The 14749-nt window shown below is 41.7% G+C and overlaps 1 protein-coding gene across 2 annotated transcripts in view; it reads left to right on the forward strand.

The window, feature by feature from the left end:
- LOC109473562 (guanine nucleotide-binding protein G(o) subunit alpha-like) overlaps positions 1-14749 on the forward strand; it is a 39965-nt gene that overhangs the window by 18676 nt on the left and 6540 nt on the right. For both annotated transcript variants that reach the window (XM_019773457.1, XM_019773456.1), the window contains exon 4: positions 12252-12412. In XM_019773457.1, the coding sequence (XP_019629016.1) occupies positions 12252-12412 (161 nt within the window). The remainder of the gene's footprint in view (positions 1-12251; positions 12413-14749) is intronic.

A 14749-nucleotide genomic window follows, 5' to 3' on the forward strand; every position in this document is an offset into this window, starting at 1 on the left:
TCATAAGTTCAAACCCTTCTACAAATGTGAAAGATTGTATCCATCTTAGAGATGAACATCGAACTTGTCAACAACATAATGATTTTAAAGATTGAAACAGTCTCGACTTTGAAATTAAAGCCATGCGAACTTGTGCGACGCTCCCTTTGCCCTAGCGAGGCGTTACTGTAATGTAGGCCTTCTGAGAGAAGCGTCAATGAGAATGGCCCTGTACAGGTCTGATGGCCACTGAGATATAATGAAACTACCCGGGTGGGCAGAAGGACGGACGTCAGCTCATTAAACCACTGTCGCTTCTTTCTTTGACCAAGAGATTGTCCTAAAGCTAAAATTGCTGACTTCAGGCTAAGTAGGCCTTACTTGATATTGCCCTTACCGTAGACACCGGCCGTACAACAATCATAGCCTCTATCAGGCTTCGGGAGGCGGCTGGAAAAAGTAGAAATCGGCCAAATAGAGAGATAGCATGCCAAAGGAGTATGGAGGGAGCGGCAAACTGTTTTCTCCAGTCGACCAAACTCCCTTGGCATGCTATCTCTCTATTTGGTCGATTTCTACTCTTTCCAGCCGCCTCCCGAAGCCTGGTAGAGGCTACAACAAACAGGCGCCTGGAAACGATGATTACACGACAAAATATTGGAAACACAGATTTCAAACTGACAGACGTGTTTGACATGTTACGGCGTTACATTTATTACACGGCGTTCTCCAGATCCAATATGGCCGCCGACTTGTCAGAAGACATCATGTCAACCGTGACTAAACTTCGCGCAGGTCGGTAGGAAGACCGTTAGGCTTTCAAACACGCGTCAGTTCTGCACGTAACTGCCAATATATGCAGCTAAGGCCATGTTGATTTGATTATATGGATGACATCCCCGCACGCATGAATTTTCGGCCGTTTCCAAAAAAGAAATTTCAACCATACTGTAAATCGTACAAAATAGTTGCAAAATCAGCAAATGCGAAAATCAAACGAAAAAGACGAAAATGTAAAGAAATGAATTTGACGACTAGATTATTTGCCAAACTATATTCTGTGTCATTAGTTTAACCTTCAAAACAACGTAGATTTCATAATGATAAGTTTTTTTTGTTATTCCCACGCTCGCATCAGTTTTGGGGTTCCCAGAGGATGTCATCCATGTAATCAAATAAACTTGACCTGATCTGTCTCTTGTGTCGTCTTCCTGCAAGCTTCACATTAGTTATTCTGGCCGCCGTTTGCCAGATTAATGGCTCCGATCACCCTCACGCCAGCAGTCAGTCAGTCAGGAGAATATCACTGCTTTCTTTCCCCTCTAATAATCTTATAGCCACTGGGTCTGAATTGCATAACTGGCTAAATTGCCAAATAGTGTAACTCACCAGGTTGGGAGATCCTTCATATTAATGCAAAAAGAGTAGCAGGGCATCCTTATATATCTGTGGCTATAGAAAACTGACGTGGAGAGTACCTGACAGGAAAATCATGTAGGTCAAACTATATTGACGACTGGATTTCGTGAACACTTAACCTTTATAGAGAAGCAGTGGCGATGATGGTGAAGAATGATAGTGAAACGACGAAACTGTGTGTGTACATTGCACATGAAAAACATACCTGGTCCAGTTGAAACAAAGACTGACACATATTTACAATGTCTATATTCCGTGCTAACATCTAGGTCTTCAACACATAGTAGCGTTTTTTTTTCAACTCGGGATACAAAATAACTACGAAAGGACGTAGATGAGGACAGATTTCGTTGTAACAGATTTCGGTCAAACCTCAAGGCCTTTTTCTGAATGAAGTCGACCTTCCCAGCGATGCTAAATCTTCAGCACCAAGGACAGGCCTTTATCAGCGGTGTATTGTACACATGGCAGATTTAACTGGGTCATTTTTCGTATGAGTTGACTTGATATTGCATACGTAAGCTTCCTCTAAACCATATTGGAATCCGCTGGCTGTGCTGCTGGCAATCTTATCGTACATGAAACGTTACAGCCGCCATATTGAACATCCATTTCAAACGGTGAAATATCGTTCAGTAGATTGGAATATAGAATTTGCAGTCAGAGAACAAAGGCTGTGTATATCATTATTTTATCAGTATATTTACAGTTGTTATAGTCTAAACTAGAGCTCCACGACCTCATACCTTGATGATGTTAACCGTTACATCTGACAAATTAGAAATGTTTCTCATTGATTATGCAAATAAGAACTTGAAATCCTTTCAACAACTGCTACTCACCAAATATCATTTTCGCTCGTGTGAATAAGGTCACGTGTCTGTAACCGTACCCTCGCGAGATCACGTTTTGAAGTGATTGTTCATTTATTATCCTGATAAAGGTGACAGTGGTCGTTGAAAATTTGATCTCTGTGTAACCTTTGTGGTGGAATAAAGTTCAACACTTTACTATGATCACAACCAACACAGATGAACTTTCATGATAAGTATCATTTATCGTGACGTTGCTGGTTAGCTACGTCAGACTGTATTGTTCAAGTCTGAACCCTGTTTGCTCAAACATTAATCCAATCAATCAATCAATCAATCAATCAATCAATCAATCGTCAGTAGGCATCCCCTTTTTAAAATTCCTAAAATTGCACCGCGAATTCAAATTAGCCCTGAATGAAAGTAGTAGCGAAAATATTACCGTTCCTAATGCAACAAACTATGATTATGTCGTATATATCAGGCGAGCTTGGCTCGTAATATATATAAAGGCGGCGTTCCTTTTTCAATATTCTGAAATAAATTCAGATGGCAGACGTTCAGTGTAAATTATCCTAAGAGCCAGCACCTAAAGCAAATATGGTAGATGTATATGGTTGCGTTACTGAGGAATCATGTCGTCTCAGGCTACAGTTTCGTTCAAGACGGATATACAGCTGTGGTAGAAACCAATCAGTGTCACCAGTTTAAGGTAAAGATAAACACAAAGCGTGTCGCACCACTTTCCGAAATCGTCTTATACAAGCACACATATGCGATGGAGACAATGAAAAGCGTCCACTTTAGCCAGCCTGGAGTCCTTGGGACTTTAAAATAATTTCTTTGAGGTCCGTGGTGGCTTTTGTTGTCAGACTGAGCTGTCAATCAACTCCCGACGAGCGGGAGCCGACCCGGATGCTGGCTTATCAGCCCCGCGCCAGCAGCCCGCCTGAGAGCTCTCCCCACTCCGCCGCCGGCCACGTAAAGGCACGGGCTTTACACGGATGAGAAAAAATAGCTCGGCTTCCAGATGGATATGGTGTCTCAATACGATTCTGCACACAATTGGGGCCGTCTCTTTCAGGAAATAATTCTGTAGCAAAAATTTCAAAAGTGTATGGGAATGATGGATATCCTTCTAGATACAAGAACAACATTTTACACTCTGTAAGTTCTCGAATTTTAGGGGGAAATGATTTTCCGATGACAAAAATAATGTGAAAGAAAAGCGGCATTTTCACTTGGAATCAAATGTATTTTGTAATGTACCTTCCGATACTAACGCCCTAAAAGGAGATGCGGGACCAGGGAAAGTAGCACCCTCCAATGTCAGATCGATACTAATGCATTTTCTGCCCCGCTGGTACACAGGCTAAATATCTAATGGCCGTGATCGTGCAGCGGGCCCGTATGGCTACGGCCATGTTTCGTTAACATCATTATAGCAGCAAAAACTGCAGAATTTACAGCCAATCAATCCGACCATTGCACGTAAAGAGAACGAGCGATTGTCTTTGATTTATCGATATGAAATGTTGCAGGTCAGTCTGTGTAAAGGTAGCCGCTCTGCTGGAGGCAAATTACGTCCACAGATGACCTGATAAAACCCTGCTGTATGGATCCGCGATAGCCTCTTTCTTGTATTTAGGCCACAATAAGGAAATTTTATGGATGACATCCTCCGCAGATTCCAAATCTAATGCGAGCGGGCGAAAAAAAACAAGGCGGGCCGAAAAAAACAAGGTTCCTACAATTTGTAATTTTGACTCAACCGTTGTAAAAATGGTTTTGATTCAGTAGGAACATCACACATACACAGCCAGCATCACATATCACTGCATCAAAGTATTAAATCAGAGCCTTTCCTTGTCTCCTCTCCTCATAGTTATCTGCCATCCACCTTCCGGCATGGCAGCAGACATCCTTGCCCATTTTCGGCACGTTGACCACTGTCACAAGGCAACAAAATTTCTTTTCTTTTTCAAAAATCAGGCGAAAATCAATGCGCGCGTTGATGTCATCCATAAAGATTACTTGCTGTGGCCTTATTGCAGTATCTCTCCGCTGTGGATTTGTGTTGAATGGACGGTAAAACAAAACTAATCAAGATAAAGGCTATGTTATACTGGTAGTGAACGTGAGGACATGCTGTTTTACTGCACATACCCTGAAGAATGCCTGTAGACACGTGCGATCAATATGCACGGTCAATGAAGCAAGACGTAAAATAATGGGTCACGACTGCATTGTAAAAATAGATCAAGGTTGTAGAATTAAGAGCCATTATCTGTGGTTTCATGTAAACGGTTACATAGCTATGACGCACAGTGCACGATATAAAAGAGACCGCAGTGAGATTGACAGTGCAGTAACATGTATTGGGCCGTGCCTCAAAATACATCTTTTAATGAGCCTCTGCGTCAGACTACTTTTATACCATCAGATAATAGTCTCCACTTAGAGGGCTATATCAGCGGTTTATATCATTACAGCGGGGCCCAGGCTGTAACATTGCGCGCTACAATGGTAGAGAATATTCCACTTAAACCCTCGCGCGTTGTTAATGTTGGGCATTAATAGGCAGGTCAAAATGTGGTGAAACTCACTTTAAAATGAAACATGAACCGTGGTAACGTGCCTATACATTTGAAAGAAAGGTACAAAAGTGATGACGGGTAGCCTCCATAGCATGCCAAATACTGAGGGTTTTGGGGGTCTTCATGGTCTTTGGGAGCTTTTATGTGCTATTTCCTGATTGCATATAGACAACATAGCCGGCCTGGTTGAATTACCCACGTTTTTTTTAACTGAGAAAACAGCAGAAGACCACCAAACCCCCAGTTCTATAAGCCTGCTACGGAGGCTAGATGACGAGAGCGTCGTTTCATGATAAAACCACAGTATTATAAGACTTTTATTTGACACTTAAGTGTTCGAGTAACAAGAAATTAGATTTTTAAGACCTCATTTTTAAAGAATATATTACGAGACATTTTAGTCCAAATGGTCCCGCTGCAATAGTTATTAAACCTACGAAGCCAATCATCCAACGGTCGCATCCAGCTTATGTAGATTGATATTTGCAGTGCCCCCCAAATATCATTGTGTCTTTTGCAATTTATACGGATTCAATACCTTGTGTGGGTACACCGGTAAAATATACCGTGTTCTATATCAGGGAGCTGGGGACCATCAAGCATAGATATCAATAATCTAGTGTTCTTTCATGAACTGATCCCCCCTCCCCAAAAAATTCATCACCAGGCACTGATCTGCCGTGTTTTGATGTTTTCAAAGAGACGATCGCTTTCTTCTGCCTGTGTAAGCTTTTGACCAATCAGCCCTCTTCATCTAAGGTCGTTCGGGCGACTAATACATATAAGGCTAGGTTGGACAGTTGCAAAATGAGCAAATATATACCGTAAGTTGAAAACAAAACACTGGAAAACAATACCAATGTCGTAGAATGTCAAAATCAAACGGAAAAGACGAAAATGTAACGAAATGAATTTGAAGACTTCGCCAACCATAGTCTGTGTCATTTGTTTAACCTTCAATTGAACCATGTGAATTTCAGAATGAAAACAACTTTTTTTGGGCCAATTTTTTTTTTATTCGCACGCTTGCATCAGTTTGGGTGTTCCCAGAGGATGCCATCCATATTATCAAATCAACATGGCCTAAGGTCGTTCGGGCGACATAATACAAGGATAGGTTGGTATGAATATTATACAGGTGTACGTACGCCGAAAGCTGATTCAATAAAACCACAAACAGATAGCATGACGCCAGTTGAATATACATCTCTAAAATCATAAAAGTATGAATGAGATTTGTCTATTCATTGTTTCATCAACCGCGCAATATTCTTTAAACTCACTGCTGAAATGAACGATGAACGGTTTATCCGCATTTAAAAATGCGTCACTATTGCTGGCCTGGTCAGCTGAAATAATAGGTAATTTACGATCGAATAAAAACTAACGGCTAAAGCTATAACGTTAGGTATAAATACGGCAATGCAAAGTCAATCACTCCCACTGTGGGTTTCTGAGATTGTGCCAAGTACAGCGGGACATGCATGTAAGACGGTAATGTATTTGTACCTGGTAATTAGGAGAGATACTGGTAACAGCCTCCAGTTTAATTCCGGACTTCCAGTTTAATTTCGAACTAATTCCATATCTCAGAACATCTAGATGGGCTAATATTGTAAACTATAAGTAAAAATAATGTAAGAAATACGTATACGTAGCAGCCATCGAAGACCCCTTGGGGATTTAGCTAATTAACCCTATTCTGCAGAATTCAGTCTCCAATTCCCAGAATTCTGGCTGCAGTTCCAGAATTAGGTTAATCCCCAAGGGATCCTCGATGGCTGCTTCATATTTCTTACATTGCTTTTACCTATAGTTTACGATATTAGCCTATCTAGATGTAAGGTTGCTAAGATATGGGAATTAGTCCGGAATTAAACTGGAAGTCCGGAATTTGACAGGTAGTCCGGAACTAAACTGTAGGCTGTTCGGTGTGGAACCAGCACAATCAGTGGCCTAGTAATGATTTCTGTTCCATGGATTTAAAGCGACAGCGGATGAATTATTAATGACCACATTGTCCCCTCCAAATATGATTATTGATTGTTAAAAAGCAGTCTTTTTGGGTCAATGGGGGCCGCTAGGTTCCCATGGTGACGAATCGTTCGGTCATTCAGGAACCCCATTAGTCGGGACTGCTTTTTATCACCGGGATCGTCCTGGAATACTTCAGCGTACAGTTATCGATATTAGTACTTTTGTCATAGTAGAATGAGAGTGAAAGATTACGTTCTAAGGGAGTAAAATCCATCATACTTTTTTCTATGTTCGCTCTAGAGTTGGTTCAATTTTCCATGTCATTAGCCGGTGCATTTTCTTACTTGCTGTTCTACTGTCATTCTCAATTCTATATTGCCCTTTGTCGTAATTCTTTCTGTGCTATTTTCCCATCTCATAACCAATATCTAGCCGACAACCAGCCACCCTGGTCCATTATTTGCTGCATCAGATGCGGTTATTGGCATTGCGTTTGAATTGATGGTCGGTTTGAGGAAGTTCGATCGGAATTGTGATGATTATGCTCAGCCGATAAACGTTATGCCTCTTCTGGATCAATGGCTGAAAGACAGATCATGGCTTATTCCAGGCAGAGTACGACTATTTAGCGACCCAAATTATCCACATCCACACAATGAAAATTGAAGCATTCAGAGATGAATGGTACATCCGCTGTACATTACAATGGCCTGAAAAGAGATGAATTGTACAGGGAGGATAATAAATGACATAGATTCTATTTTTCAGATGAACATAGAACGACAAAATTATTGACTTAAAAGAAATAGACTTACATATACATATAGCGCCTCATGGTGACTGGTTTCAGGTTTTGGTTGTACATTACAAAGGGCTGAAAAGAGATGAATTGTTCAGGCAGGATAATAAATGACATAAATTCTCTTTGTCAGATAAACATAGAGCGACAAAATTGTTGACAAAAAAGAAATAGACTTACATTTACATATAGTCCCTGACTGATTTGAGGTTTTTGTTGCTTTCATGTTATGATGTATAAGGCACAGTGGCAGGTCATTGAGATTGAAAAGATCTTGTCGTTCCCCATATATATACATGCTTTAGAAAGCCAGCCTTCAAAGTCAAAGTGATGTTATGTAAGGTAGCGTATTTCCTCTGATTTCCCTCTGACTTTCTACCAAAGTGTCGTCTGAATTTGTCACGATCGCACTAACGTATGTGGTTGCACTAATTACTGTAGAATAGCTCATGCCGTCTGTTTATATTATCCGCTAATGCATAATCCATAAGGACGAACCACTCTACACGGAGATATTTTGAACAGCATCCTCCGAGCGGAAAGAATCAACTTGAAATACGTGTTTACCTTTCTCAAATTTCTCTAACCCGTTGCATTTCGTAAGCATTGAATCCAAATGGTAGATGGCTTCATATATGACCCTCTAATATGAAAACCCGTGCTTTGCTTGCTTGTATTATGTTTGGTGGCGACATGAATATAAGTGTAACTTGAGTGTGTCGCCACCACGTCTTGTCACTGTATGTTTCAATTAAAAAAAAGCATTGAATCCACCAAAAATGCATACACCATATTGATCCTTGCCATTTTACCGTGGAGACTTATCCGAAACAGAACAGTAAAAATATTTGAGATCATGCAATCGTCACGGTTGGATTCAGGTAAAAGTGAAGGTTATTTTAGGAAGTAGAAGTCGGTCCTGTACAGCCTGGGTGCCATCCATTTTGTAATGGGGCTCCTTGAGCTCACTGGGTCAGAAACGGATGGCTCCCAAACTAGGTCTTGTAGTGCACAGCAAACCAGTCCTGATGAAGATGACAGACGGTCGTCGAAACGTCGGCTCGTAAAAAATAAATGGTTGTGATCAAAGAACTTTGCTATTCGTAGGTCTTGTATGATTCTGTAGATTCCCAACTCAACAATGAATTCGAACAAAGTTTCTCAATATTCATGTACCCACGTAAGATTCTGCCGGAACGAAATGTCAGAACCTACAACAGGTGGTGTGTCGAGGTTGCATAATGTTAGATCGGGGAAGATATGTGCAAAGGTGATAATTTTTACACTGTTACTGTGAAAAACCTGTCTCAAATGTAACGTTGGTTCATGGTGTAATCTTCAATCAAGGTTATATTTCTGTAGGAAGAACGTAATTATGAAGGCCGGCAGGCATAATGGCGGCACAGCGGGTGTGCGGTGCATGTTGGGATACCGTGCGTCACGACAGATTCGCACCCAGCGGCGAGGGAGGGGTCATCTCAGAACTTATTACGGAATAACAAGCAAGGGAACGTCACAAGTCGTGGATTTCTTACGCTATAAGCTGACCACCTGTTCATATGGTCTGCTCTCTTCATTCTTACTCAAACACATGCATACATGGTGACAGGAGTGTAAGTCCCTCCTGCTGTAAAATTGCAACATGATGTAATCCAACACTAGTTACCATGGTGACAGACGTCTGGTTCAGGCCATTGACCTTACTTATTTGAAGAAGAAACAGAGCAAAAACAATATCCTTCTGCGAAGCTTCGGTAAACGCTCGTTGCAATGATCTTGATCTTGAATAGTTACTGAGCAACACGCCTCTGTTGGGGTAAGACGCACAGGGGGGAGTGCCCTGCGCCCTTAATGTCTCATCAGGTGCAGTAGTACGGCTTCCTTGAACTTGTCAGGCTCTGAGATTTCAGGTATGGATTGAGGAAGCGCGTTCCAATCCCTGACGGTCTGAGGGAAGTAGGAGTATCTGTTACAGTTTTTGTGAAACGGTAGTGTCTTATAGCGAACCCGGGTAGGTGTATCGCGATTGAGTTGTAACCAGTAGGGTCATTTTGTGTGTGTCTTGCTTTGTGTAATATATTGTGAGTCTACTAGCTATCCTTCTGCTTTGTGATGTGTCCCACCCTAGATCAGAAACAAGCTTAGCGGTGCTGTCGTGTGTGGAATACGTATTAGTAACAAATCTGGCAGCTCTTTTCTGAGCTGAGTAAAGAGACTCTTTTTACACAACCAAGTCTTTTATTCAGCCGACGTTTCGGTGACCATCTGTCACCTTCCTCAGGGCAATTCTGGCTGGTTCAAATTGCATTGCAGAACAGGTGTCGCTGCTACAGATGCATTCCCAAATGTACAATATTAACCATATATTGTACATTTCTTTTCTGAACTGTTTCGCGCTTTGAGATGTGCTCCTATGTGGTGAGGGTCCCATACAGCGCTATCATATTATTCCATGTACCCCTCTGTTTTCAAATGAAGCCCGAAGGGAATCACGACGCAGCAAGGTCACATTACGAAGCTGATCTACTTATTCCATTAAGCGGATTATGCTGCAGACGTTACGCAAAAGATTACACGTGTCAAGACTTCCATATTCGTTCAGTACGTCAAGTTATCAGTCGACAGTGCTCTCCAACTACAAAGCACCAGTAATTAGTCCCTGATGAATACCTGTGTACTGTGCTGGTTTCCGTTATTCTTAACGCTATTACAACTTGTCACATCTGAGTGCTGAGGCAGACTTTTTAAGTGGATATTACTTGAGGCTTATTAATGTTACCTACTTGATAACATCGCGATCTGGCAACGAGGTGAATTGAATTTTAAGTTGATAATGTGTATTGGAGGATGATGGCGGATTGTTGGAATCTGATTATGTAGTCTGAATTACGAATTAGTGTCACGATTTTTAAAAGCATTTTCATTCCTTGAAGCATAATTGGTTGACACTGAACTTGGATCATTTGAGTGAATTGCTCATAACTGCGACAGCTGAATATATAATTATACTGAATGTGTTATTTTTTTCCACATTTGCTTCAAGGTCAGCTTCCCACCATGACTCCTTCGAAAGAAAAGATGTCTGATATGTCTGTTTCAGCCTTTGTTGAGAATTCATGAGATACTCAAATCTGCAACCTGCAACCATTTTTCTCTGAGGTCATGAGGTACAAGCTGTTAACAGCTGCCCTGTCACGTATAAAACGCTCTCGACATTTTCACCTTTCGGGAAGACGTCTCATGCATGCTAATTAGGCCACAGCAAGTAATTTTTATGGATGACATCAGCGCGCGCCTTAATTTTCGCCTGACTTTGGGGAAAAAACAATAAATTTTGTTGCCTTCTAATAGTGGTCAACATGCCGAAAATGGGGAAAGATGCCTGTTGCCATGCCGGAAGGTGGATGGCAGATAACTATGAAGAGAGGAGACAAGAAAAGGCTCTGATTTGATGTTTTGTTTCTTACTTTGATGCAGTGACATGTGATGCTGGCTTTGTATGTGTGGTGTTCCCAATGAATCAAAACCATGATTGAGTCAAAATGCAGGAACCTTGTTTTTTCGGCCCGCCTTGTTTTTTTTCGCCCGCTCGCATTAGATTTGGGGTCTCGCATTAGATTTGATGTCATCCATAAAATTTACTTGCTGTGGCCTTATCACAGGCTCAGCTGGATGGAGAAACATCTTGGTGGGGACCTCGTTAGAAAAATGAGACCCCGGGTAAGCACACAAGGCGAGAACTGTCAAGGTCCCTTACACAGACATGGTGGAACAGGCCTCAGTAACAACGCATGCGCCTCTGCTCACAGACACCACGTTGTCTGAAATGAAACTGTCTTGCCTCCACTTGAAGCTAATTGAAAAGGCAACATTATACCACACTGTGAAAACGGAACGGGGCAATTGCGTAAGATTGGCTGAACGTGTGGTAATAAAGTTTTGATCTGACCTGAATGATCTACTGTACATTGAGTGGTGAAGTATATTTAGCGTTATTTCCCTGGTGCTGAATGGCCATCACACCCTTCTGGTCCTGACGGTTAATAAAGGGTTAATGCCCCGCCCCGAGGTGTATATGATGAGATAATTCCTGGTCAGGTGCGATAACCACCGAATAAACCACCAAGTGAGCGTAGCCATATACCCCTGTTGACTGCAGTAGTAGGTCAAAGGAAGTCTGTACTTAGGACAAACTTGGTAGCCCTGTTTTAACCATGTGTTGAACTAGACGGGCTACGTTCCTAGATCCTAGTACGACATTTACTAGCACAGATTAGATTCCTTTTCTGCCGAGAGATAATTTTGTAACATTTGTAATATCACCATTTAATTTTGTTGTAGGAAATGAGTTTACTTTCTATTTTTCATATGTTGTTTATTTACCATTATTATTGTTGTTGTTGTTGTGTTGTTGTTATTATTATTATCATTATTATGCTTTTAAGTCAAATGGAGGAGGACAAGAATAAGCCCTGAGGCTTTTTTCCTCCTCCAGCACATCCATTCTGTTTAGGTTAATTATTTTATATTATGTTTCGTTCGATTATTATATTTTCTTCTGTATTTTTTTGTTTTATATGTATGTGCAAATAAAAATAAACAAATAAATGAACAAACAATGCTATCACCATGGTAACACGCGTCGCGTCTCTCTCCCTTCCCCTGCAGCAAGACGCCAAGTTGGTGTTCGAGGTTGTGCAGAGAATGGAGGACACGGAGCCGTTCTCCCCCGAGCTGCTGACGGCCATGAAGAGGCTGTGGGCGGACAAAGGCGTGCAGGAGTGCTTCAGTAGGGCCAACGAATATCAGCTGAACGACAGCGCCAAATAGTGAGTATACTTAGTAAAACGTTGAACTTTATTCCAACACACAATTGTACAGGGATCAACTTTTCAGCGACCACTGTCGCCTTCATCAAGATAATTAATGACCAATCACTTCACAACGTGATCTCACGAGAGTTACGGTTACAAACACATGACCTTATTCACCCGAGACTTTACTGATACGTGACGTGAGTAATTGATCAAAAGTGTCGCTGAAAATTTGATTCCTGTACAATTGTGTGTTGGAGTAAAGTTTTACTATGATTACTACCAACACAGATGAATTTTCATGATAGTGAGTACTAGTATACTGTCATTGGTTGGATTGCATTGTGCAGCAAAGTACTCACAGCGATACATTATGAATAACCATCATGTCGGCTTGTTTTGTGCAGTAAGTCTTCATTGAACTCCATCAACCAAGCAATCAATTGCACTGTCTACATACTAATGCGGATGTCATTTGGAGGTAGCTTGTAGCATTGGCATTGCCTACTGTGGAACAATCTTCCAGAAGAGTAAGAAAAATTGTGAAAACTCAAACACTGTCTTAGCAATAGTACATACGTGATTTCAGTGTTATTGTTTTCCCCCATGTTTGACGTTGTTAAGAACATAAAATATAGTTCAACTATATATAATCCCTCAGTATCGGTAAAACACTATAGAAGTTATATAGTGTTTTACCGATACAGAGGGATGTCAGACTGATCTGATCTGAGTTGTCCGCTCCTGTTGAAATAATAAACCAGGTGAATTTAACAACGGCAAACGCCAAACAGGAACGTGAATTTTATATGGCGAAGCTATCTGTTGTAGCAACAACTTCAACGAATTCGAATACATGACTGTCGTGACACTTCCTGTCGCCAAACAAGACAAACAGATCTTTTCCAATCCTCGCATCACAACTAGGGTCTCCTCAGGACATACTAGTACTAGTAACATGAAGTGTGCTCGGCAGATTCCCAAGTATCACCCCAAACGTGACGGATATAAAATAGTAGCTTTACGGGAAGCTGCTCGTACATAGGCTGGATTTACTTCAATCAGGGCGGGTCATCTGGAGCTTGGAGCGATGAAAAATTCAATGCCGTCGTTTGAGGTTTGATGTGTTTTCCAAAGAACGCCGTATATTTTAGAACATCTTAGTAGGTCTTGTCGTTTTTATGATTCCGAGAAATTTGTCGTCTGTATTTCCTATCATTTTCATGTCATCATAATATACAGGCGGTAAAATACCATGTAATCCTGCCAGAAAAGTTGTAACACACACAAGTGGCGGATAGAGATTTAACGGAAATTACTTGTAAATATCAGGGCCACCATTTTGGATTTTCAATTTTCACTGTTGTGAGATCAACATGAGATGACGTCAGCATGTGTTAACAACGTTGCACTGACTGCATAATGAGTTACGTAATTTCTGAGGATCGAGTTAAGCTAAATGAGTGAAAGAGGCGAAGATGAGCTGCACAGTATACACAGGCAGTCTTGACATCCATATATATCTTCTACAAACTAGTTCAGTAAAATAATTCTTTCAATCAGTGACTATTAATCCTAAGGTACATACCTCCGAATTTTCGACGACTAGTCAGTTCGTCTTGGTCACGGAATGATCCTAGTCTCGCAAGATAACGCGAGACTAGGACGAGACTTGCGTGGATCTTCTGCCCCCCTCTGCCTCCTTGCGGAGTAGAGGTAGGTAGGGCTTAGGCAGCTCCCAGCCTTCGTTGCGGTTCAGCTTGGCTCCCACTAGTTGGATGTGTATGGCCTCCTTGATCTTCCGATGTGCGTTGCGGGCTTCCTGGTCGATAATTTCGATCGTGTCTAGTATAGGTTGGGTGGTGACCCTATGTCCAGTCTGTAACTGGTGTTGACTAAGTGCAGACTTGTAGTCCTTACGGTCAATTGACTTCTGATGTTCTCCTGACCTTTCCCCCAGCGATCTCTCTGTTTCTCCCACATACGTCTCACCGCAGTGTTCGCAGACAAATTTATAAATGACACCACACTTTTCACTCGGATCTAAAGGATCTTTCGGGCTCACCAGGGCATTCCGTAGGGTGTAGCCTGGTTTTGAAAACAGGCTAACGTTGTGTTTGGCAAACACTCGTTTCAGTCTTTCTGTAGTCCCTTTAATGTAAGGGAGTACAGCAAAGCTGGAGGGTGTTTGTCCCCTGTCTCCACGTTGTGTGTCCTTGTGGTTCCTCTGCTGTGTTTTTCTGGTGTCACCTTCTCTAAGGGCCCAGTCCGGATAGCCGCAGTGACGGAGTGCGTTCCTCACTTTCCCTTTCTCTACTTCTCTCAGGGTGCGGTCCTGAATGAGAGTGTCTG

This window comes from Branchiostoma belcheri, unplaced genomic scaffold (genome assembly GCF_001625305.1).
Source record: "Branchiostoma belcheri isolate BF01 breed outbred unplaced genomic scaffold, Haploidv18h27 scaffold3, whole genome shotgun sequence".
Lineage (NCBI taxonomy): Eukaryota > Metazoa > Chordata > Leptocardii > Amphioxiformes > Branchiostomatidae > Branchiostoma > Branchiostoma belcheri.